At 34.0% G+C, this 27245-nt stretch overlaps 1 protein-coding gene across 2 annotated transcripts in view; it reads right to left on the bottom strand.

Annotated features, from left to right (window-relative positions):
* GRID2 (glutamate ionotropic receptor delta type subunit 2) overlaps positions 1-27245 on the bottom strand; it is a 1423646-nt gene that overhangs the window by 538296 nt on the left and 858105 nt on the right. For both annotated transcript variants that reach the window (XM_078068970.1, XM_078068969.1), the window contains exons 5-6: positions 18758-18811; positions 6387-6560 (exon numbers count right to left, since the gene is read on the bottom strand). In XM_078068970.1, the coding sequence (XP_077925096.1) occupies positions 6387-6560; positions 18758-18811 (228 nt within the window). The remainder of the gene's footprint in view (positions 1-6386; positions 6561-18757; positions 18812-27245) is intronic.

Below are 27245 nucleotides of genomic sequence, written 5' to 3'. Positions count from 1 at the left end.
ATCACAGAATGGCACTAAATTTCAACTATTGGGATGACAGTTTAATATGAAAAACTGTCAATAAGCACTTCCTAACAGTGCCTTGTGAGTTTTCTTTCATTACTAGGAGAATCTTAATCATTTGTGTTTATTAGGCATCACTTTATATGCATAGTACTTAGGGAAGGCAGGTCTTTCTTTAAAGAGACATGGACATTAAGGAGGGCACGTGTTGTAATGAGCACTGGGTATGATATAAGACTGATGAATCACTGGCCTCTACCTCTGAAACCAATAATACATTATATGTTAATTGAATTTAAATAAAATAAATAAAATGATGTGACTTGAAAAAACAAAAGAGACATTGCATACTCTCATGCACCGTGTGAAATACCAGTTTGTTCTTTATAAGGAAATATTAAGGCAGGCTAGTCTCACCTTCACCTCCCTGTACTTCCCCTGCCAGATAATTACTAGAGAGACTAGGGGGCGTGGCTGAAATCTGCAACGAATGAAGACTTGAAGATAAAAGTAGCTGACGAATCAAAATTCAGTTTGATTTAGACTTCAAAGACCCAAAAGGAAAACCTTGGGACATTTTCTCAATAATCTTCAATAATCTGGCCTCTTTCAACCTTTCCTTGCTTCACTTCCTCAAACTTGCTTGCTTTTATCTCTCTAGCTCTCTTTGGCTTCTCCCTCTGACTGACTGCTCTAAGTGTATATATGAAATGGTTGGGGTAACACTCTTTGATGTCTCTTTACTTTTCTCCAGCTACCTAACTTCTTATATTCAATTCACAGGGCACAAGTTAGGTGAATCCCACCCTGACAATTTCTCAGGACTCCACTTGTTTCCAGGCTAATTGGGCAGTCTTCTTCAACTCCCATAATGCTCATGTTGCAAGCCTCTATTTGCAACATATCATACTGGTAAGATTTTTTTTTTAATTTGGTTTTCACACTAGAATATGAGTTCCTTCGGATAGGGGCTCATGGTGGTGCAAAGTCCCCTTTGCTCTTTTGTTTCCCTTCTTTATTTCCTCCTGACTTAGCCTAGAGCCTAGCACACATTTGGTTTTTGATAAATAGTTGTCAAATAAAAGAAGACAAAGAAAAGAAAGTCAGGTTAACATCAGGTATGTCTGACAGAAGTCAAGATGTGAGAAACCTGGCAACTTGCATTCCATCCAGATCTTGACCCTGCAATGGCACAGTGTCTTTTGCATACTCTGAGGCATGTACCTTGAGCATCCGTGCTGCTCCTAAAGGTGAATGCCTTGTCCTTGATATATGACAGGTGTTTTCGACAAATGACTGCCTCTCATTCCCACCTTCCAAACTATGGAATCGAAGGGGGTGATGACATTCTCTGAGATTTCTATTACCCCTTCTATTACTTCTTTCTCAGGGAAGTGCCTATCCTGTTTTGAGGTTCACGCTCTTTCCTATGCTATAGTCCTATTCTGCCATCACCTACTGGTCTCTTGGTCACTCTGTATTCATGAGGTCTTTGACTCCTCTTCTCACAGTGATTCTAAACTATCTCCCTGCATTTAAAGAAAAAGTCACTGCAATTTCTACTGAGATGATTTTGACTTCTATTCTGGCCACAACCAACACAAGTGACTATTTACTGGATGCAAACACATACCTCCTCTAACATCTTAAACTCCAATTTCCCCACCATCTAACCAATCATTTCTCTCTATCTTACCTTCACTACACTTGTTTTCTGACTTAACTGAGCCCCCAGCACCCACCTCCTTTATAAGACAACCTTCCACGAGAGACTATGGACTCTGAGAAACAAACTGAGGGTTCTAGAAGGGAGGAGGGTGCAGGGATGGGTTAGCCTGGTGATGGGTATTGAAGAGGGCATGTACTGAATGGAGCACTGGGTGTTATACGCAAACAATGAATCATGGAACACTACATCAAAAACTAATGATGTAATGTATGGTAATTAACATAACATAATAAAATTAAAAAAAAATGAAGAAAAAAGACAACCTTCTAATATTTGACAGCATCCATCACTTGCCCTGAAACATCCTCTTTCCTTCAATTGTTCATCATTTGGTATAATTTCTAGGCTGCTCATCATCTCAGCATTTTTCTTCTGTCCTTCTCTTATTTTTTGATGTTTCTGTTCAGAGTTTAGAACTCATAACCAACACATTATTGTAGATGTGATCTGACTAGGACAGAGTAGTATAAGGGGTTATCGCTCTTGATCTTAGCAAAATGCTCTGCTAAGGAGACCAAGATTACATTAAAATGGTTTAGAGCAAATAGGACTTGTGCGAGGTTCAAACAAAATTCGCCTTCATCTGAATAACTTTAAACTGCTGTCAGACCAGGTCTTATCCACCCAGAGTTCCTGTAATGATTTTGAACCTATCCTTTATCTCTTTGAAATTTCAACTTTTAGGTTTATTATTAGTCAGTGAATATTAATAATTTGGATCTTGATTATATAACACAGCATAAGCTTTCTCTCCTGGCTTTGTGCCATTTACAAATCTGATAGGCATTATTATTCACTTTTATTTGTGTAATGGTAAATATTTGAAAATGTAAGGTCCAAGAATACTATTTTTGGATGACCATAGAGAGTTTCTTGCACTTCAAGAGTAGAATATTTATCATATGGTTGAACATCTTTTAGTTCCATACTTCCCAAATTGAAGGTAAAAGAAGTTATGGATATTAGAAGTAATCACAGTTACAAAATATATCTGAGCCGTGTTCTAGGCATATCAAATTTGCTCAAAGATTTGAAGAATAAACAAAGTAAGTGGCAAATTATTTGAAATATTACTTTTAATTTTAAAGAAACTCGTAAGTTATAACTTTTAAGATAATGAGACTTTCATATATTTAAACTTTTTTCTTTTTCCTCTTCTTTTTTTCTTTTTGATCTGAAAACAGATGTTTACTACTACTTTCTATTCTTAGGAGTCCTTTATTGAAATATTTGTGTGACATCAGCCTATCTAGACTTTTTAATGCCTTCCTATAAGGATTCCATAAGAAAATTGGTCAAACACTACCTAAAAATCAATATGCAATAAATAGGTTTATTACATTCTCTCTATTTAAAAAATTAGTAAACAGGATTTAGTTTGGTAGTGCTTGCTTTTAAGGAGTCCTATTGTCATATTTAAAGTATCCCAAACCATATATTTAATAATATATTCTACAGTTTATCCAAATATCAACTTTTAGTGTATTAAACTCTGTCAGAATCTTTTTCCTTCCCTTTGAAACTTGGAACAATATACCAATGTCATGTACCTGGGTCTTCTTCCCAAGTATTTTTCTAGTATTTCCACTTATAATATTGTGATCATATCTACTGCTTTATTTACTATTCTAAAACAATTATTTGACCTCATTTTAATGCAGTAAAGCATACACTTACCATCTCCAAACCCTGATCCTTATAAATGAGTGGTTTACTTTTTAAAAGTAACTTTAATTTTTCCAATTTGAAGACAATTTTTCTTAGATGGAGACAACAGAAGCAAAAAAAAAAAAAATTGAACTTTTCTATTTTCTCTCCATTAGCAGCCAAATTAACATTAGTTTCACCAAGCACTGAATGGCTCACTTTTTTCTTGTTTCATATATTGTAAAAACTTTGTTTCTAGAGCTAAAAGTTTTCTTTAACATTTATTTTGCAACTTCAACTCACCCTTGATTTTAGTCTTTATGGCACTAATTTAAAGATTTGGAAAGCTTGTTTTTTTATTCTTTCTAAATCTCCTTTCTCTGTACATTAAATTAAGTAAAGCCCAGAGACCTCTACTGAGGCCCACTTGTACCCTCTTCTCCCCTGTTGTAATGATTATTGTGATTTTATAGTTTGGGTTTCTATTTAATAGTTGGGTCTCTATTTTTAGAGCTCACTTGAGTCATACTTTCATACTTTTACTTTTTCTGAGTTATTTTTAATAGTACCCTGCTGATAAGATAAAAATCTGTCTGTTATCCTATTTACCTGCAAATTTTTATGGTCTCCAATTTGAGGGTTACTTCTCTGAAGGAATCCCCTACTCCCAAATTTTTAAAACATACTATTCTTGTTGTTTCCTCTAACTTCAGTGAGATAAAATTTTCACCAAGGGAAGCCTCTATATCAAATGTTCTTCTTTTAGTGGAACATCTTAAATTCAACAGCCCTGCATTTAGATTCTTAATTATATAAGTCTCCACATATAAAATTTCTTTCAGTTTTTCTTTTATATAGTAAATATTTTGTCAAAATCTATTACATATAATAAGCAGGTTACTATGTAATAAATCCTCAAAGAAAAAGTAATTTTCTTATTTTCTTCCATCTGTGGGTTTGACGGGAGGAAGATGAAGGTGGGGGATAAGAGGCATGGTGTTTCCTGTACAGTCTTAACTCATTATATAGGTCTGGGGATATGAAGAGGAAAGAAGAAAGAAGAAAGAAAGAGAAAGAAAGAAAGAAAGAAAGGAAGAAAGGAAGGAAGGAAGAAAGAAAGAAAGAAAAGAAAGAAAAAGATAAAAAGAAAGAAGAAAGAAAGAAAGAAGAAAGAAAGAGGAGAGGGAGAGAGGGAGGGAGGGAGGGAGGGAGGGAGGAAGGGAGTTAAGGAGGAAGAAAATATTTGTTCCCTGATTTCAAGATACTCATTAACTGAATCAGAAGGATTATGCTTTTAGGTGAATGTGCTTTAAAATACTGTGTTGTTACTTTCTGCTTTCCCAATTGGTACATTTCCTGCTACTTCCTTTCACAGGAATGGCCTTTACTATTTCAAAATTTTCTTAATCAAAATTCTTCCATTTTCTCCATTTAGAATTCTATTATTTTCATATCAATCATGCTCATGACCAATTAATATGAAAAGACGGGTCATTATAAGCATATAAGACTGGCATTAAAATTTAAACAGGCCTTGTTTAGGCTTCAGAGTGGCTTACTTTAACCATTGCCTTCTCCTTAATTACATTCAAATCCATAAATATTCATGAAGAAGCAAAGCAGTGGGGTAGGTGTGATGGAGGAAACAAATAGACGTGTACTTCATGGGATTTTATGATACCAGATCCTGGAGGAGACCTAGTCTCACAGAGCCTAAAGCCTAGTAGGGAACACAAAGTTCTGTGGGCAATGGTCCTGGTAAATATATGCTGCTCCATACAATGGTAATAAGTATGAAGAAGTGGTTGGATAAGTAGTAATTCATCTAAAAAAAAAATCCAAAGCTGACTAAAGATAGGAAAAATGTGGAGATGTCTTTCAAAGGAAGAAGTCGTTTTACAAAATGACCTTATTTATCCAGTATTATTGGGGATGAACTAATTCTTACAGGGTTATATTTCCAAACTGTTCAAACTGAGCATCTCTAAGCACTAAAACATTTTTGATATTAAACATTTTGAAGGAATAGTTTTCTAAAATATATATTTTTCTGACTTCTGAAATTGACTATTACTTTAATCTTTGTTGCCTTCTGAGTTATTGTTTAAATACTAATATGCTAGCAGTATACGATTATACCCTTAGGAGTTGTTTTATGACAGAGTTGTTTTTATAGGAAAAGTCCTACATTGACAGGATATTTGAATTAGTATATCTGATTAATTCATTTTTTCCTGTCTTTTGCCTGCTAGAAAGTGCTTCTTATGGCTTCTGACTGTTGTCGATGTGCCTGCGTTGGTAACACCCCATTCCACCTGACATATTGAGGTTTCCAGGGCAAAGGAAATAAAACTAAAGAAAACAGAATCTGATAACATTTTCCTTAAGAAAAAAAGAAAATAGGCTCCAGGTGAGTATTTAAAGGACATCCTTATGAGTAAATTGCAGGGATTGGATGTCCTCTATTTTGCTGCTCAGAGATTTTATTTATTTACTTTCAAGTTCTTTGTTGTATTCTGAAGAGCAAAGGTTTCAATTATATCCCATCTGATTTGGATAGGACTATATATATCTTTTGCATTTCTAAGTAGTTTTTTGATGAACATCTTCAAACTGGAGACTAATCCTTAAAAGAAGAATAAATGTCTATGTCCTTGTTATGCCAGAAAAGTCAAGCAAATCTAATAATTAGAAATTTGGCATTAAGGAATGTCAATCACAAATTCTACCATGGTAAATGCTATAGATCTACTTGCTGAAAAGGAAATAAACTTTGATTATTATATTTTTATTAAATGAGTATATATTTTGTTATAATGAGGTCAAAAAGATCAAAGACACAAATTCTTAGCACTCCTGCATCAGACTTAACTAAATTTCTAGAGGAAGAGAATAGTTCAGAACATGCAAACATGTATCATTCTAAATCTAATACAACTCAAAAAGCTCTCTCTAAAATTGGCCAATGAAGCACCTCGAGAGAAATACTGTAGCATTTAGAATATACCTCCATATTCTGAGCAAATGGATCCTTTGGATCACACAATGTTGAAGATATTCGATGGTTGCCACGGAAACATCGCTGACTTATGTTCTGGGGGACTGGAAATGTCTGCCGGATGATTGTTAACCTTCCAATTGACCTTCTTACAAGTTCCTGAACATCCACATCATTTATTTCCTATAAGATAAGATAAGAAATGGAAGAATTAGAAATGCTTTAATACAGTAACAGAAACACACAACTATTAATGAGTTATTTATAAATGCTAAGGAACTCGTTACTATAATGCATTTGCTGAGTGCTTAGGACACATCCAAATGAAAACAATACATGTTCATTAAAATGATCAACTCATTTGTAGGTGTTGTTTGTGCTTTAAATTATATACATTAATGCCTAAATAATTCTAAATGGAGCAATTGCCTTAAATGCACCTTATTTATAGTAATTTTCTAATGTATTATGTTGAACATTTTAGAAAAATATTTGTCTAAACATTGAAAAAGATCATAAAATAACTGGATTTCAAGGTACCCAGAAGATAGTTGCAATGTAACTGAGTACCCAGAAGATAGTTGCAATGTAAGAGGAATATACATATTGTTCTTAGCAATGAAAAATGGGGTTTTTAAATAAAGCATGTAAAGAAAGCAAGATGACATTTAAAAAAAATATTTCCCAATTATTTCTTAGAACTGGCATTAACTCATACATTTCTCTTGGTAAAGAACAGATTAGCAAAGTGTTCATAAAGATGAAACATTTTTTATTATACAATGTGAAGCAGGATAGATGAATGAAAAAAAAAAACCCAATGTTCTTTATCCAAATTGATGTTATCTTACATGTGAGTATTTGTCAAACTCAAAGAACATATTTTCTATTTCCTTTTCCTCCCACCTCCCAACTCCAGACTTAAATTTTAAGACTTGGCTCAATCATGGATGCAGAAGTAATGAAAATGAAATAATATTTTTATAATATAACATCTGTTCTAACTGGAATTAGTCAGAATAGAAGTGATCAGAATAAATTTTAGTTTTAAGACAGTCTTTACTAAAGAAGTTTGTGCTTCATATTGTCCTTTTGGAATGTTTTAAACCAACGAAGCCTTTGCAATTACATATTATTGGTTTCAGTAGATTCTTATAGCAGCAGAAATAAAAGATTTGACACAAGATAAATTTTGGACTGCAGTGAGCATTTCTCAGTTTTGATTTGAAGAATTATTACAGAATAATGAAAAAGAAAAAGACTATTTACAGGTGTAAATTGTCTTCTTTTCCTCTCTAGATTAATTACATATTATTCTTATTTAAAGCATATATTAGTTTTAAAATTCATTCTTTATTTTTTATCTTTACAGAATTGAGATTTTCTGAAAATAAAACAATACCTGCCATCAGCTGTATCCAGTATAATATCCTGGATTTCTGGCCAATTAATCCTTAATGTACCATAAAAAATGATTTTTCTCATTTAAAATGCCATCTTTTTCCTTTAGTCTCCGTCCTTTCACTAGCCATCAGAAACACTATCTGGCAAAAAGCAGGTCACTTTTTAATTCTCTTTTATCTACTCACAAAGCAGAATTAAACAATGTCTCCTCAACTCCATTTTAAGCCTGAAATTTAACCAGAAATCTTTTAAAAGTAATTAATATTGCCTTTTAGTGTCTTTACTTTTTTTTTTTAATTCCATATTGTGCAGACAGGAATTTTTATTTAAAAGGCAGTGAGAGATTCTACCACTTTTTTCATAATGTTAACTAATTTTTGTTACACATGTGGTCTTTTTTTCTTTAGTAATACTGATATAGCAACATTTTGTCAAAGAGCACCATTACTACCTGCCCCACCCTTGATGAACTACAAATCAGCATGTTAGTACAAAAACTTACATTAACTCTCTACTATATATTTGATAAAATATTAAGCACTTCACCTATTGTCTCATTTTCTAAAATGCATTCTGCATTTCTAAAAACTGCATTCTGATTCAGATACTGTGATTCTTACTTTATAAATAAAGAACCAGAGAAATTCCAAGGTCTTCATTCAAAATATTCTTTATTCATGGTATGAATTTATAAATGTCATCAAAAGAAACACTCTCTAAAGTAATTATACAAGAAATCCACATTTCCTTATGGGAAATATTTAGATTAATATTCACGAATGATAGAAATTAAAACTATAAAGATATATTTTTCTAGTATTTAACACCCTGATGGTTCTGTAAGGAATAATAAAGTAATCTATCATGAGCCAAAGTCTTTAAGTGGACTATTTTCAAGCCCACAAAAAGGGATGGTTACCTTTTACAGGTTTTGAAAGCTGAAGTTCTCAGGTGTCTAAGTGACTAAACTATATCTGAGGAAATGTCAGTTTAAATTGAATATATTTTGTCTATTATTATTTGGGGAAGGGAAAAGGAAGTAATTTTCTGAGAGGAAAGAATCTGCCATTCTGAATGAAGTTAACAGACAGTCTGTCTCAAAAAATTCACTTGCAGTTTTAGTTTTGACACCTGATCTCAAAAATAGTTTGATAGTGATATGAAAACTTGATTAGGCAGCTATTTTATATTTACAGAACTTTACTTCTGCCATTTCAAAATGTGCATTTCAAGAGTGACAGATGCAATGTTATGTAAACACTGAAAGTCAAATGAATACTTAATCTATTAAGATACCCTTTTAAATGAAAAAAATCCGTAAGTAAACTTCTATAATAAAATATGAAACTATTATATAATCTATTAGAATCTACATTGTTCTAAGACTCCGAACTTTAAAAAATGTGCAAACCACAGATTTTAAAAAATAACCATATATAGAACCAGTTCAAACGTTCACTCTTCCAAGCCTCCAGTACCACCAAATTATGCTAATCTCTATAAAGATATACAGAAATTTTCTGAGTTTTAAAGAATTTAAAAAGGCTAAATAACAAATTGTTTGCCCTTTCTGTAGTCTTTATATGAATGAGTATATTTCTGATATAAGAATTAATAATGCAATAAAGATTTAAAAAATATGTTTTATTGTATCTAACTTTTTGCTATACCTCCTTAGGAGTAAGGCATACAGTCTTTTTTTTTTTTTCAAAAAATAACTTAATAATAATAATAATAATAAATTACTAATAATCGAGTCAAAATAGTCAAGAAAATATTTCTATTCACTTTGTTGTAATAGTTTATAGGTGAACCCTGAAATGTATAAGAGAGAAGGAAGAGGAAAGCTAAAATACCTAGCAGGGATACAACTCCATCAAGAAACAGCCACTTCGCAGAACAAATCTTTTAGGAGAACTGAATCGCTCCCAAATTTTTGTAGTGTATCAGCTTAGGTTTAAGTTAATGAATTCCAGGAAAGGAAAAACTCTCAAAATCCATTAGATCAGATGCCAATCTATACTGCATAAACTATTTTGAAGAAGAGACCCTCCTTTCTTTTTCCTTTTTTTTTTCTTTTTTAAAATCATTTAGCATCTAACAAAGTTTCTATCTCATAGTAGGTATTCACTATGTGTTGATAAATTTAAAAATGAATGAATAAATGAATGAATGGCAGGACTTCACCAAACTATCTTCTAAAGATAGATACCTGAAATTTTAAGTGTAGAAACTGGGATGCTTTCATAACTTCAACACTATCAAATAAACCAGATTTTAGTAATGCCATTAAGCAGTGTACTATGTGGCATAGTTTGAAAAGATTATGCTTTTTGTTGTTGTTTTTGCTAATGTTTATATTCTTCATGCTTTAACAATGATGATCCTTTGATGCTTCCACAAAATTTAACATTAATGTGAAATAATTACACAAACATGATGTTGAAATATGGAACAAAACCAACTGTAGGCTATATACCAGCAGGAGGTGCAACAGAATGGCAACTTTCTGCTTGAGAGACTAGTAGTGAGCAGTTCAATTAATCACTAAACTAGGAAAAATGAACAACATCCTTTACATATATAGGCTTTTTTAATCTAAACAACTTCTCCTTAACTGCAATACTCAATTGCAGCGATTAACTTAAATTATTTAAACAGGAAGTCAGGGCACCAAAGGTCAGGTTCAGTATTATCAGAGAATAGAGGGTGCTTATAGCATGATGCTTCTTGCATCTCTAAACAGTGCATATTTTTCTATCCGAATTTCTAACTTTTGTAAAACTTAAATAAAGTGCTAGGCCGTCTGCTTCACGACCCTGAGGGGATGACAATACTTATATGGAAAGGCTGTTCTGAGCTGGATTCACTGATTGCAGGGAGAAGATAAATACCATTACCAGCTACTAACATATGATTGATTACACCATATGAGCTAGCAGAGCCTCTCATTATTATAGCACACTTAATGCAAATGAAAAAAATATATTGTTTTCAAGTTTGTACATCAATTTGTATCATGATGCACAATGCCAACTTTGATTTATAGTACCTTTCTAAAAAACTATTGGTGCAATAGATTAAATAAATGTTTGCAACCCATTTTAAAATTAGCAACAAAATAGTAGCTATGCAAACCAAACCAGACAGATTCATGTTTTCCGTGTTCAGTCAAATGGACATTTGCATATGGTTAGATTTTTGCTGTTGTTGTTACTACTTTTAGAGTTTGTTAACTTCCTAGCAAATTTGAGAAATCTATGTTTCTTCTTTTATGGAAACTAGGATAAATTTGATTCATTTATTATAAATTTGTATAAACAACTCATAAATGAAGTAAAGGTAGTGAGAGTCAAGTTTCCAAAGGCATATTTCAGAGAAAATGAGGTAACCAAATGGAATCATTTAGAAGAATGTTGGCTGCAGATATATGGATAATGATGATTTTTCTTAGGAATGAAAATACAGAAAACATGTTTGAACCTAGTCTAGATAAAACTAATAACAAATATAAACTGTGGACTGTGAACATCAGATTTTTCAAAGGTAGGTGGTATTGACTTGCCCAAAAGAAATGACAGCTCTGCTCAAGGACTAGTAAGAAGGGCTGCATGTAAAAAGGACACAAGGGTTTCAGGAATGGTAAAGGCAAAGTTCTAAATAGTTATAATTATTACAGTAAAAATCCAAGTGTGAAGAAGGTAAAAAAGAATTGTGGTCTTCTATACTTCTAACAGTTAATGAGTTATTTGCTGGTTAGATCGCTTTGTTTGTGTGAATGTTTTATTTGCAAAATAGTGGCCCAAATTATTGAACATCCATTTAAAGACAACATTTTCCTTCTAATATTTTATGAAAGAAATTTAATTGTAAGCTTAAAAAGACTCTTAATGTTTATGAAATCTATACTAAAATAGAAAGTGTTATTATTATTTCCTGAATATTCGTCACTAGTGAAATACACTCTAGTCTCCTCAGACTTCCTCTGTATGATATGAAGGAGTGATTTCTCCCACAGCACAAATAGACACACAAGCAGTAGATAGATGACCGCTGGTGTTCCAGAAGCTCTACCTGGGTTCACACTTTTAAGATTCAGGCATGTTGTTAGAAGTTAAATTGGATACGGAAAAAAAAGTAATCCAGGGGTCTCCTATGTAATATTATCAAAGAATAGAAAGGAATGGACATTTTCATTTAATAATTCTAAGTATTAATTCGTTTAATTAATCCATTTCTCTAAGGAGGCAACAAATCACTTTTTTCCTAGCTGGCTCTATTGATACAAACAAGTAAAATGACTCCAGCTTGTTTTTTACCAGGAAATCTGTGTGGTCTCTTCCCCATCATAAGTTGGGTGTAAGATAAAAATGAAAAAAACTAAGAGGATTTTTTATTTCAAAGAATAGTAATCTAGAAAATAATTAACCTAAGGACAAAAATTAATGGTATAAATCATTTCCATAAGATTAAAACTGAGGCAGCAGAAATTAAAAAAAAAATCTATAAGGAGAATTATCCAAAAAAAAGTTTAGACTGGAAAAAAAATGTTTTTAAACCCTTTATCACCACTCAATGGTTGTGTAATATTTGGCAAACTGTTTAATTTACTTGACTCATAGATTCCATGCTGAAAAATACAAATTAAAACATCCAATTTGAAAAGTTATCCTGAAATTTACTAAGATTTCCCTTTCCCTTCTCTGTCTCCTGATGTTAGTCATTGTAGATAGAAAATTGAGAGGTATTAGAAAATTAGAAGGTATCAAAACTTTATTAGAAAGCAGATCTGTACCCCTGAAACAAAAAATACATTATATGTTAATAAGAAATAATAATAATAAAAAAAAGAAAGCAGATCTCACACACATACATATTATCATCTGTGGGGATCTCAGAAAAATACGTCTTAACCTGACATGAGAAATACAGCAACAAATCATGTAGCCTTAAAGTTGGGCAGGCCCAACACAAGCTTGCAAGATGTTTTGTGTCTTTACGCTGAACTGGAAAAAATCATCAGAGAAAGTTCAAGATGGTGGCATAGACAAGATACAGAATCAATCTAAGTGTCCACTGATAGATAAATGGATACACACACACACACACACACACACGAATAGTATGCAGTCATAAAAAAGAATGGGATTGTGCTATCTGCAACAACATAGATGGACCTAGAGGGTATTATGCTAAGTGAAATATGTCGGACTGAGAAAGACCATATAATTTCATTCATATTTGGAAGATTCCAAATATGAGTGAAAAACAAACAAAACAAAACAAACACCAAATGAATAAACAAACAAAGGCAGTATCAAACCTATAGAGAACAAACTGATGGTTGCCAGAACGATGGGGGGTTGGGAAGATGGACAAAACGGGTGAAGGGGAGAGGAAGATGCAGATTTCTAGTTATGGAATGAATAAGTCAAGGGATTAAAAGGCACATCATAAGAAATATAGTCAATGATATTATACTAGTGTTGTATGATGACAAAAGATAGCTAAACTTGTGGTGAACATAATACTTGTTGAATCACTATATCACACACCTGAAACTAATGCAATATTGTACATCAACTAAGTTTAAATAAATAAATAAATAAATAAACAGGTTGTATAGGAATATCCTGAATTCACCTTCACACTTGGACACACTGAATCAACAGCTGCATATGGAATAATCTCTTCTGAAAAAGTACTGGAAATCAGCTGAGCAGTTCCTCCACAACAAAAAATTAAAGAGCCACATCAAGATGGGTAGGAGAGGCAGAGACATGGTCTTATCAAAAAGCCCACCCCCAGCATGATGACACACAGTTGAGAGGGATTTCACAAATACAGCTTCTCCCTGAGAAGCAAGGGGTGTATGCCCCACCTTTGGCATCCCAAACCTTAGGACTCACAGTGGAGAGATAAGCCCTCAAAGTTTCTGGCTTTGAAAACTAATGGGACTTACATCTAGGAGACCCAAAGAGCTGTAGGGAACTGAGGTTCCATTTTTAAAGGGCTTACACACAGACTCATTCACCTCAGGACCCAGCGCAAAAGCAGCAGTTCGAAACCCACCTAGAGCATATATGAAAGAAATTCATTTGCTAATCTTAATGCATCTGCCAGAGGGGCAGGGACCTGTTGGCCTCTCTCTGGGGATGAAGGTGCTGGTGGGCATCATTTTGCACTGTCACTCTACCTTGCTTGTAGGTGTGCCCCAGCCCTGCACTCTCCTGTGGTCCCGCTAAAGCCAGCAGGCACACCGTAGCCTCACACTATCCCGTGGCCCTGCTAAAACCAGCAAACACACATAGTCCACACACAAGACACCCCTTGAGCAGTTGGCTCAGGGGTCCAGGGGGGCTTGCATTTCTGGGCCCCATGGGATTGAAATAATCAGAGAGACAGTTCTTGGCAGGCTACCATCCCCAGGCCATAGCACAGAAAGCAGACTGAAACATCTACATCTTCCTCGGAAGAACACCTATTTTACTTGTCCTGGAATTTCAGCCAGAGGGGCAGGCTTCAGGACTGCCACATATCCAGAGGCTACACAGGCCAGAGGTTGCCATCCTTGTGCTCTCCCTTGCCTCACTACAGCTTGCCAGTACCTTCAAGAAGGGAGTTTATACACTCGTCTGGAACCCCAATTTTTACAAGTCAGCAAGGGAACACCTTTACATGGACTTGTCTGGAGGCCAACAGGGTTTACAATATATATTTGCATCCTTTAAAAATTGGTGCCTGAGCTTCCAATCAGCATGAAACTAGGTGTTAACTGGGATCCCTCCCTTTGGAACACTGGCAGGATTGGCACAATTTCAACAATTGGGACTGATCAAGAATAAATCACGTTTCTTAGGCAATCACAGAGGTTTCAGAGACAACCAAGAGCTAGGGCAGGGTTGAATGAAGGTTCATCTTCTACACAAAGCCACTCATTCAGGACTGGGAGAGAAAGCTATTTTTCCCAATACATAGTAACAAACATAGTCAAGCAAAATGAAGAAACAAAGGAATATGTTCCAAACAAAAGAATACCATAAAACCTCAGGAAAAAAACCTTAATGAAACAGAGATACTTAATTTACTTGATAAAGAGTTCAAAATAATGGTCATAAAGATGCTCACCAAACTCAGAAGAAGATGAATAAAAATAGTGAGAACTTCAAAGAGAGATAGAAAATATAAGAAAATACCAACAGAAGTCATAGAGCTAAAGAATACAATAATTCAACCGAAGAATACACTAGAAAGGTTCAACAGCAGACTAGATGGAGCAGAAGAAAGGATCAGTTATCTTGAAGACAAGGCAGTAGAACTCAACCAGTCAGAGCAGCAAAAAGAAAACAAATCAAAAACCAAAGATAGCTTAAGGAACCTATAAAACAACATCAAACAGAACAAAATTTGCATCATGGAAGTCCCAAAAGGAGAACAGAGTGAGAAAGGGACGGAAAAATGTATTTGAAGAAATAATGGCTGAAAACTTCCCTAACCTGGGGAAGGAAACAGACATCCAGGTCCAGTTAGTCCAGAGAATTCCAAATAAGAGGAACCCAAAAACAGCCACATCAAGATACCTTATAATTAAATTTCAAAACTTAAAGATAAGAAGAGAATCGTAAAAGACAGAGAAAAAGAACTTGTGACATGTAAGGGAATGAACAAATGAAAATGGAACTATAACACACCAAAATCTATGGGTTGCAGCAAAAACAGAAGGAGAAATTAAGAAAACAATCCCACTCAAAACTGTTTAAAAAGAATGAAATATCGAGAAACAAATTTAACCGAGGAAGTGAAAGAGTTTTATACTGCAAACTCTAAGACATGGACAACTAAATGAAAATATATTTCATGTTGATGGATTGGAAGAATTAATATTGTTAAAATGTCCATATTACCCAAGGGAATCTACAGAATCCTTGTAATCCCTATCAAAATTCCAATGGCATTTTCACATAAATGGAACAAACAATCCTAAGATTTGTATGGAAACACAAAGGATCCTGAATAGCCAAAGCAACCTTGAGAAAGAAGAATAAACCTGGAGGCATCATACTCTCTGATTTCAAACTATATTACAAAGCTATAGTAATCAAAATAGTATGGTACTGACATAAACACAGGCACATAGATCAATGGAACACAACATATAGCCCAGAAAGAAACCCATGTATTTATGTTCAGTCAATTAATTTAGAATAAAAGAGCCAAGAATATACAATAGGAAAGACAGTCCAGAATAGATGGTGTTGGGAAAACCGGACAGCTACACAAAAGAATGAAATTAGAATCTTAGACCATGCACAAGAATTAACTTCAAATGGATTAAAGATTTGAATGTAAGACCTGAAACCATAAAGCTCCTATAAGAAAACAAGGTGGAAAGCTTTTAGACATAAGTCTTGGTCACGACTTTTTGGATTTGACTCCAAAAGCTAGGGCAACAAAAGCAAAAAATAAACAAGTTAGGGCTACCTCAAACTAAAAACAAAACAAACAAAACTTCTGTACAGTGATGGAAACCATCAACAAAATGAAAAAGTAACCTTTTGAATAGGAGGAGGTATTTGCAAATCATATATCTGATAAGGGGTTAATATCTAAAATATGTAAAGAGGGGTGCCTGGGTGGCTCAGTCAGTTAAGTTTCAGCCTCTTGCTTTCAGCTCAGATCGTGATCTCATGGGCCATGAGCTGGAGCCCTATGTCAGTCTCTGCACTCAGTGAGGAGTCTGCTTGAAAATTCTCTCCCACTGCCCCTCTCCCCACTCAGCTCCTTCTCTCTCTTTAAAGTAAATAAGTGAATCTTAAAAAAAAAGCAAAAAAAAAACAAAATATATAAAGAACTCATACATCTCAATAGCAAAAAACCAGTCTAAAAAACCAGTCTGAATAAACATTTTCCCACAGCAGACATACAGATGGCCAGCAAGCACACAAAAAGATGCTCAATATCACTAATAATCAGTGCAACGCAAATCAAAATCACAATGAGAGATCACTTCACACCTGGTAGAATGGATATTACCAAAAAGATAAGAAATAATAAGTGTTGGGGAGGATGTGGAGAAAAGGGAAACTTTGTGCAGTGCTGGTAGGAATGCATATTGGTACAGCCTCTATGGAAAACCATATGGTGTCTCCTCAAAAAATTAAAAAAAAAATACATATGATCCAGCAATTCCATTTTTGGGTATTTATTCAAAGAAAATAAGAACACTAGTTCAAAAAGGTCTAAGAACCCCCATTTTGTTGCAGCATTATGTACAGTAGCCAAAATATAGACGCAACCTAAGTATCCATCAGTTAATAAATGGACACACACACACACACATGCACACATACGCACAGAATGGAATACTACTCAGCTTTAAAAGGGAATGAAATCTTGCCATTCACAACAACATGAATAAACCGTAAGGGTATTACACTAAGTGAAATAAGTTGGACAGAGAAAGACAAATGCGTTACGATTTCACTTACATGTGGAATCTTAAAAACTAAAGAAATGAACAAACAAAACCAAGCAAAACTAATAGATGCAGAGAATATATTGGTGGGTGCCAGAGGGGAGGAGGATTAGGATGGGGGAAATGGGTGAAAGGGATTAAGAAATACAAACTTATAGTTATAAAATAAATCATGGGGATGTAATGCACAGCATGGTGACTATAGTCAGTAATATCATATTGCATATTTGAAAGCTGCTAAGAGAGTATATCTTAAAAGTTCTCTTCACAAGAAAAAAAGACTGTAACTTTGTATGGCTACATATGGTACCTAATTGTGGTGATCACTTTTAAGTGTGTGTGTGTGTATATATATATATACATATAATCTTTGTGTTACACACCTAAAACTAATATGACATAATATGTTAATTATTGCTAAAAAAAAGAATGATGCTAAAATTCTATCAATGTGTAGAAGACATAACTTGAAACTTTGAATCATTTTTATTTTTCTGTGTAAAATCATTTACCCTCTATGAACGTCATTCCCTCAATGCTTCATAGAATAATGTTTACTATTCAACACATTAACATGTAAGAAACTGATCTGTGAACTTTAGTGTAATATAATCATTATTGTAGTACCATTTATTGAGTGTCATTTGTCAGCATATGTTAAGAGTATTAGGTAATATCTCACTTAATTTTTATAACGAGCTTATAAAGTAAATATTATACTTACTGTACAAATGACACAGGGTGATTACATTATATATCTATAGTAACACAGCTAACAGATAAATAATACATTCTTTTTATTCCTAAGTAATAGATATGATAAGAATGCTAGGTCTTGTTGAGGACAAATTCATGTGATCTCATTATTTGTCCATGACTGATCTGCTCATTGTCCTTTCCAATTCCGACTGGCAGGTGCCAATGGAACGATCTATCTCACAGAGTTCTCATGTTGTAATATATTTTTAATCTTATGTATTGTCTTTACAAAAATCAATAAACTTTCATAAAGCATTTGACAACTTGATGGATTTTAAAATAGTTGTATTTCATCATGAAAAGAAAAAAGTATCTATTCTTCTTTATTCATATTCATATGCTGAACTATTTAATCCTCATGTAAGGAGGGTGGATATAAAAGTTCTAGAAACAACATTAAAATATAAATGGAACACAAGGACTCCACTGGGAGGAATTCACTTTGCTTACAAAGAAGAACTGTACTTTGTATAAAGATGATTTCCCGAAGCAGTCAGTGTATGCCAACGGAAAAGACTAAAAGATACTCAGTGGGAAGACGGTCTCCATTTATTTTGTTCATACAAAGCCATTTATAATTTTTTAAAACTCCTTATTCCATTTTTAGTTAGCATCCAGTCAGGAAGCTAAAAGTTTACTTTGTGTTCTATTTCCTCTTAGGATTCCAAGGCCATAGGAAATGCTGTGACTAACTATATGAAAACAGGACCCAGAGTTGACAATAAGGTTTAGTTGGTGTTACCTCATTTATAATGATCCAGTGACAGTCAAAAGCAACCAAATTAGTCTCCACAACCTAGAACAGAAAACAAACCAGCTATCAGTCAGCATAAATAGTGAAAACCAAACCAAACCAAATGAATATACTTGCAAATGGCAAAAAAACCTCATATCACATTAGAAAGATCTTTGTTATTAAATAAAAGATGGAAAACTGTTAGCTGAACATCATAGAAGCATTTGTGTTTGACGTGTAGATGCACTGTAGACTTGCTAATTAAGTTTGAAAATAAAATTCATCACAAGCCTAGAAAAACAGGTTTCAACTAAAAAAATAAATAATACCACATAGTGATTTAACTGGGAGTGTAGTTCAAATCACATTTCCTATTCCAAATAAACTTTGATGGCTTTCTATTATCTAAGTACATATCCCTCCACAATCTGGCTCTAACTTAACATTCTTATCTTCTGCTATTTCTCTGTGTATATGCTTGCTATTTTCTTAGAGTAAACTGCTCAGTGTTCTGAAACGCTTTGTGCTGTGTTCTCCAAGGAGATTCAATTGTAAAATCATTTGAATGTAAAAACTAAAAGCAATAAACATTATATTAGCATTAAGTTATGGGTGAGTAACTTCAGTAGCTTTTAGCTTGCTAATTACATAAACACAAACAATTTATGCAAAAGGAAAAGCAAACTATATATATAGGGGGCAATCTTGACTGACTAACTTTGAATAAATTGATTCTAAATGAACATATCCCTCTTGGGCTAAAAAAGTAAGCTGGGGCACACATACGTGTGTGTGCGGAATGTGTGTGTGTGTGTGTGTGTGTGTAGTAAAGGTAGCTTCTGTGATTCTTATGATTCACACCATGGGGCATACAGTCATATATTAGGTGAGACTGTTTTGTAAAAGATTATTCTCATATTTTCAGCAATAATGCCCAAAGATTGGGTTTTAAATGATGATGCTTTCTAATAACTATTAAGGAGTTGTTATAATATGGTGATTGTGTTTTGCTGGTTATTCTTCCTCCAACTGATAAATGACTGTTGAAAGATGCACTGAATCATGAGAAATACAATTGGAAATATATTTCTTGTGTGATTCAGTGTTTTCTGAAAGGATATAGTTACTTTCAGAATCTTTGTTTTTTCTTTTAATTTTGGTATAAATTTTGTACTATCAATACGTATCACATCGGTCCCTATGAATTTACTGAAGTGTATAGATAACACATTATCATAGAAGTGAAGAAATGTTATTTATTTTTAAGTTATATCATTATTATCATTTTTTGAAATACATAGATTTTCAATTTATATGTGAAACAATGTAGAAAATATGACTCTGGCAGTTTTCAGTTTTAGAAATCACTTTATAACATTAATGACAGCACTTATTTCTAATTTTATGATTATATTTCTTCAATCATCTTAGACAAATCATCACTAATTTATTAGCAATAAAAAGTACTGGAAAATAGGCAGGAACTCCATAAGAATTTAAAGAAATGCAAACCAGAGATTCTGATATAAGAAAAGTAGTTCTCCAGATAAAATAGAGAGAAATATGTTTTTTATAAAAGCCCATGACTAAAAAAAGCATGACAGAAATACGTATAAAAAATACGTATAAAAAATAAGGAAACAGCAAGAATACCAAGAGAAATGAAAGCCAAAATATAGATTGAAAGAACTACTGAAGCAATATCAGCCATAGAGTGAGGAGATGACTCAGTTTAGCTTAAATTGTCTTCATTTTGATAATCTGTACCATTTGGACAGATTAAGCAACATTCAGGCTCTAAGAACTCTTCATTAACCCGTGGACTTTTTAAGTGAAAAGTTGTCTTGTACAACAGCACTTAAGAAAGAGGTAGAAGGTAAAGGTTACAACGGTAACTTACTGATAATTTGTCTAGACCATTAGTCTTATTTATCTTTCACACTCTGACCTGAAATAAACTTTCAGGCAAAAGCATGAAACAGTATAGAAGTACAGGCTCAGTCTTGTGTTTCAGTAGAGGAGAAAGGCATATATCTCACCTCAGGCCATGATTCTAATAACTCTACCACCCTCCCTTGCTTAGGGTCAGCAGGGAGATTATCTTCTTCACTCCTGTCTTTAATTTCACTCATGAGTATCAACACATTTCATAGTATAAATTTGAAACAAGGAAAAAGATTATTAGCATATTACTGCAGATAAGGGAATAAATCATTTACTACAATAGCTTGAGTTCTTGGAACAGACCCTATTCCTCTCCTACTACCTGATGTGATATTGTACTAACCCAGAAATAAACCTCTTGACACATTACATTTTGGGTCTACTTGTTAGAGTAATTTAGCCTATTTTAATCTAATGTAATGCATTTTTATTAATCTTAGCTATGTACCTTTTTCTAACCTTAATAAATTTTAATAAACAGCTCATTAGAGTAATTTTAAATCCTGTGATTTTATAAAGGCATGGTTTCAAAACCATGCAATATTTGTTGGCCTTTTCACAAATGTTGAATATTCAGGACTTTTTCATGAGCCCAGTATTCTTTGGGGAAAGAAGACAAATTATACCAGAAAGGTACTTAAGAAGGAAAAGGTAGATATGTCTGTCCTTTAATTACATACCAAAATATGTATACACAACTCAAATCCATGTATTAAGGCAGCGCCCTGTTATAAAGAAACTTTGAAACTTTTTTATTGCTATGTTGTACACAAAATGTTAATGCTTCCATTCATCATCTGAGGAGGAATATACTTTCCTTAGGTTTATGTTAACATCTTTATGCATAAACAATGATCTGGCATGAGTTCTCTGATTTTTTAATAATTGAATGTTACTAAAAGTAAGTGATGTGAAAAAGCCACCAGTTAAAAAGGGAACTGACAACTATAAATGGAAGGGAGCATTTAGTAAGGGGCAAAAAAAGATGACAGGCAGTTCAATAGCCTAGACTTTGGAAATCTGGTAAGCTTTGAGTTCTTTCACTTAAATGACTAGAATAGGTATATTGTACAGATAAAATAAAATATACTACTATACCTATACTAGTATATAGTATGTGTGTTTGTATATATATATGTATCTCCTTCAGAATAGTAAAATTACCTCAGATTTAAAAAAAAAAAGATGGAAAGGAGTGATAAAGTGGTTTATGCTTTCCACACATTATCACATTGAGCTAACATATAATGAACATTCTAAGGAGAGACGTATTTAAATAAAAAGAAATTCGCAGCGATTTGTGTGGATAACAAAAGCCAACTAGATATTGTAAAGCCAAATCAAATCATCTGATAATTTTTCTATTTTTTAGTAATATTAATCCCTTTTCACCTGATATACCCCAGTCTCAGTAACGCTGTATCGGACTAGTGGCATTGTTAATTAGGACTGAACTACTTCTGGATAAAAGATTAAGAAGTGACTATAAGATATCCTAGAATTTTTTAAACCTTTATATTTATTTCCACAGTTACATTAGAACTCAAAGAGGGAAAATTGTTTCCTTTCCCCTTCTTCCTTACCTAAGTATCTCATCTCCTCTTTCAGCAGTAAACATATTTGAAGCCAATGAAAGGGATTAAGCAATTGATTGATTTTTTTCCTTTTTTTCACTGGGAACCTATTTTATATCTGAGCACATCATTGCTATAGTTGTGTGTTCTCATTCTGTGGATTCTTATAAATGTCTAGCAAGTTAGTAAACACTAATTGTATATTTTAGTCCAAAATTTCAAGAAATTTTAGACTGCTATGAAATATTGAAGATCCTAAAATTAATAAAAATTTTATTACCATAACGATAAGAAACACTCCTCAAAAGATTATATTATGCCAGAGCTATTAAGTCAGCATTATGCTTGGGCAAGTCAGCAGGAAAAAACTATCCAATGGAGACTCCTGTATGTTTGGTTATCAAAATAACAGAAAGGAAATATGGATTTTCCTTCATAATCTGCTCCTCCTCTCCTTCTTAACCCATGCTTCTCTCTTATCACTAGACATGTGTATATTAATCGTGTAAAGGAGCATGGTGCATGTTCATATAGACTTGCTTCGACACTGATACAAAGTAACATAGTTATAACAAATGAGACTACCCCGCCTCCCAAGAAGCTGAGCTTATTTTAAGGGAATTGAGCAGAAAAGGGGGAAAAAAATCAAGCCCTGTCAGGAAGACAAGCGATGAGTAAGGACAGACCATCTGTCACTGGCAGGAACTTTAGAACTTCTGAATCTTTAGAAAAGCCTGACAATTCATCACCATGTCTTCCATCATTTGTCCTCAAATCTTTAGATGTGCTAAATATAAGACAATCGGAAGCAAAGAAATTGCCAGAGCGTGTATCTCACTGGTAATAAATGTGGAACAGTTCCTACAAGCACAGAGGACAATTTAATTGACTAAACAATAACAGCAACATGCTGTTTTTCACTCAACCTGTGGCTTAACTAAATTAAACTTGTTCCCTTTGCAGGATGTACTAAATATTACATGCTTATGCAGAGGGTTCCAGTGCTCCGTGGACCTGCAGCAGCAAGGATTTCAGGTGTTTACTTCCTACTCCTATCTATTCCAAATCACCAGGTGGAAACATGCCTGGGGAAGGACCCCAACGGTTATGCTGGAATAAGTGGCCAGAGAAATATTAAAGAGCTACTCCCCTCCTGGCTCCTATGTATACCAAGTCTATAGCTTATATCAGTATTTCTAGAACTATATTCTGTGGGACACTACTTCCACGAAAATTCATAAGCATTCTATAGCAAGTAGATTTAGAAATGCTAGGTTAACCAAATTAATAGATGTCATTACTGCATCACTCCTCAAAGCTTTGAGCAGGTTAATATCAATATTGAAATTAATTAACATAAAATTCGTATTAATATGAATAATATTTGGGGACATATGGCTTCAGACCTATGAGCGTGAGCTCTAAAGTAAATGAGTCAATGTCTCCATTCTCTTACGGTGTGACTTTGAGCAAATTACCAACCCTATAAGCCTCAGTTTCCTCATTTATAACTAGGATTAACACTTGTGCCTACATAATAAAATCATTGTGAAGCTCAAATGCAACAATGACAAACTCTCAATAAACACCAACTCTTCCATTTTAATTAATATGTTTTATGGAATTCCAGGAGATATTTGGAATTGGCATATTCCAAATTGATCTGACCATGGGGAAACCAATTTTCCCCACTATAAATCCAATGGGATTAGTACTTCTGGGGAAATGTAGTCTAGAATCAATGTCAATTTAGCCATACATTCCTAAAAGTTCTAAAGTTTTATTGAAGCACCACAAGGAATTTTCTAATTTTAAAGTCATGTTCTTAAAATAATCCTACAGAGAGATTATGTGACTAACAGAGGACATTTTCCATAAAACAATTAGAAATACAGGAACAAAAGTTGAAATACCATATTTTATGTATAATTCAAATGCATATGTAATAGTTTTGGCCAAATAGTGATACTTGTTCTTTTCTTCTCTTAACCCTTTTTTCCCCTTTCTAATTAAAAAAAAAGAAAATAAACCGAAACAAACCATTATACTCTCCTCCAATAAAGTATAAAAAGGGAATGTATTGTGTATAAAGTTTATAGCATATAGTAGATTCTTAGGAGATCAATGGATTTACAGTCCAAACCCCACATCCAGTGTCCTGAGTATCATATATGACGAAACTGCACTACCACAAAGTTCTGCTAAAAGAAATTCAATTAAATACTCTAATGCTTCAAAACATGAAGTGAAAATACAAAACTCCAGTCTCCTTAAGGTACAGTCAACCTGGAATTCATTTCCATTGCTTTTTTTTTTTTTTTTTAAGATGGGTTGTTTTTCATTTTTCTTTTCACTGGAACCGCCAAAACCATAGTACAGGGAGACACTGGAGTATTGTGTAGATTCCATTTTTAAATCCCAAATATATCCAGCAGATGGCATTGGTAAGCCCTCGAGCTCATACTGGGCAACACGGGGATATTCTGAAATGACTGCCTTGTTTGCATTTCTCCTTGAGCTCAGCATGGGTCCTCAACTCTCTTCTGTTCTTATCCAAACAGCTACTATCTGCCATCCCACTCTGTGCCTTTTGCTTTAGAATCTCTGCTCTGATCTTCCAGCTGGAAGACCACAAATACACTTTCATCCAAATCCTCTTGCCATTACTGCCAAAGTTATTTCATAAACGGATATGCTAGAATTATTGTTACTGCTGTGCAGTTGGGTCTTCCCACACCCCTGGGAGATGGAAATATGCCACCGCTGAGATTTGGCCAAAAGTATGCTACCTGCTATGCTTCTTAATGTGGAAAGATGGGAACCAACACACACACACACACACACACACACACAAGAACACACACACACACACACACACACACACATGAGAATCTGCATTAATCCTATGACATAGACCCACATTCCTGTGTCCTAAATTACTGACCTGAGATTGAACAACGATTAAAAGTAAATTCACAATTTTAATACTTTGAACCGATGAGGATATAAATAAGGATTTGTCAATTATTTCTAGTGCAGGGGACCACTGTATAACTGTTTTAATTCTTTCTGAATTTTTGCTTGCATTGGGCTTCGTTTAGATGTTCTGCTGTGGTGATTAAAGAGTACTTATCCCAAGACAGTTAGGAGAAGTAGTGGTTGTTGAGAGACTATTAGTCCTTTGCCATGCCTCTTTCACTACATTCTAATACGTTAACGTTTGGCACAACAAGGGAATTACATTAAAATATTTTTTAAATTTTGTTTGTTTTTTAATAGCTAAATGATCCTTGACAGAGTAAATTAATTCCCAAGTACAACTGGCAAACAAAATAAATACAAGTTCTTACTTGGATTTTGATCTCGATTTAAAATGATGATTTGGGGGCACGTTGGCTCCTAATTGCTGGGATTTATGAAATAAGCCTTTCTTGTTATCTTGAAGCTAATAAAGGGGCAGAAAGCTTCTTATAGAGAAGTCTATTGATCACATCAAAATGCAACATACAGGCTTTTTACCACTGTGAACTTCCATGCCTTGCTTTGTTCTTTTTTTTTCCTCCTTGGTTCTTTTTGATCTCCTCTCTATCTTCTTCTCTCCTTGACAAAGTATTTCTCAAAACTCAGACTGAAATAAATGTCAAATCCTTTTCCAACCCTTACCTCCCTAACCCCAGGAAGTACTGTCCCCAAGCTCGCACTCATCTAGCCCTCTGAACAAACCTGTATCCAAACTTAATTAAATCGTGTTTTGTTATGTAACTGAGAGAGCTGTGTTGTGTTTCATATTCCCCTTACTCCCTCTTCTTTAGCCCGACTGGCTTTCTTGCTGGTCCTCCAGGACAGTCCTGCTTTCACCCTTGCTTTGCTTCCTAAATCGCTCTTCACCAGGGGAGAGATGCACATAGCCACACAGCCCTGGGCATTTCATGTGGGACTTGGCAGAAATACCACTTCATCAGGCATGACTTCTGTAATCACCCACCCCTGCTCCCCCCATGCATTATCCCACATGAGGCAAACACACACACACACACACACACATACACACACACACACACATAATTTACTGACTCTGTGCACTAAGGATATAAACTTCACAATGCTAAGAATTTCATTTTGATCACTGGTCTATTCCCTTAGAAAAATCAGTGATATATAATAGGATTTCAGTAAAATTTGTTGCTAGGCACAAGGAAGATTTTCACTAAATGTTGTTTGTGGGAAAAAAGACAACTCTACAGCCCTAACTCACGTTTATGTATCTGTGGATATCCCTACCTCACCTAGGACTAAGCCATTTGATAAACTTGTACTGGTAGGAAGTCACTGGATGGGATTTAATTTAAAATAAATAAATAAATAATGAGAAAATGACTCAATTCACATTTTCTCGAATAAAGAGATCTTGATTATTTATGGGGTAATGAAGTATAGAATTATCATATTCAAAATTTCCAAAGTCAAAAACCTCAGAATTTGGAGGTTATGTGATATTAGAAAAAAACATAAAATTTGAATAACTGGGCTTGAGTTCAAGTGCCAGATCTTCTTATTGATATCCGGATATATTACTTAGAGTCTTACTTTCCTGATTATAGGAATAATGCTTTTTCCACAGGTAGTGAGGCTTAATAGATGACTGTATCTAAAGCACCCGGAACATAGTCAGTACTCAAAAATGCTAACCTCTTTCCTTTGTTAACTCTGTTTGCCTTCACTCAGGTTACTGCAGTACTTTTGAGACTACTCATAAATGACTGAGTACATTTATTCAATTCAGTAAATGTTTATTGAATGCTATTTACAGTATATCTATAATAATAAAAGCTAATATTTACTGAGTGCTTATCATGTGCCAGGCACTAAGTGCTTTTACGTATACAATAACTTATTTAATGTTCACTATATCCTGACGACGTAAGCACCACGTTCATGTCCACCTTACATGACAAGAAACTGAAGCAACTCACCCA

The sequence above is a fragment of the Halichoerus grypus genome, chromosome 3 (genome assembly GCF_964656455.1).
Source record: "Halichoerus grypus chromosome 3, mHalGry1.hap1.1, whole genome shotgun sequence".
NCBI lineage: Eukaryota > Metazoa > Chordata > Mammalia > Carnivora > Phocidae > Halichoerus > Halichoerus grypus.
Note: the sequence above shows the minus strand (reverse complement) of the source record. Positions and strands in the feature narration are given on the sequence as shown.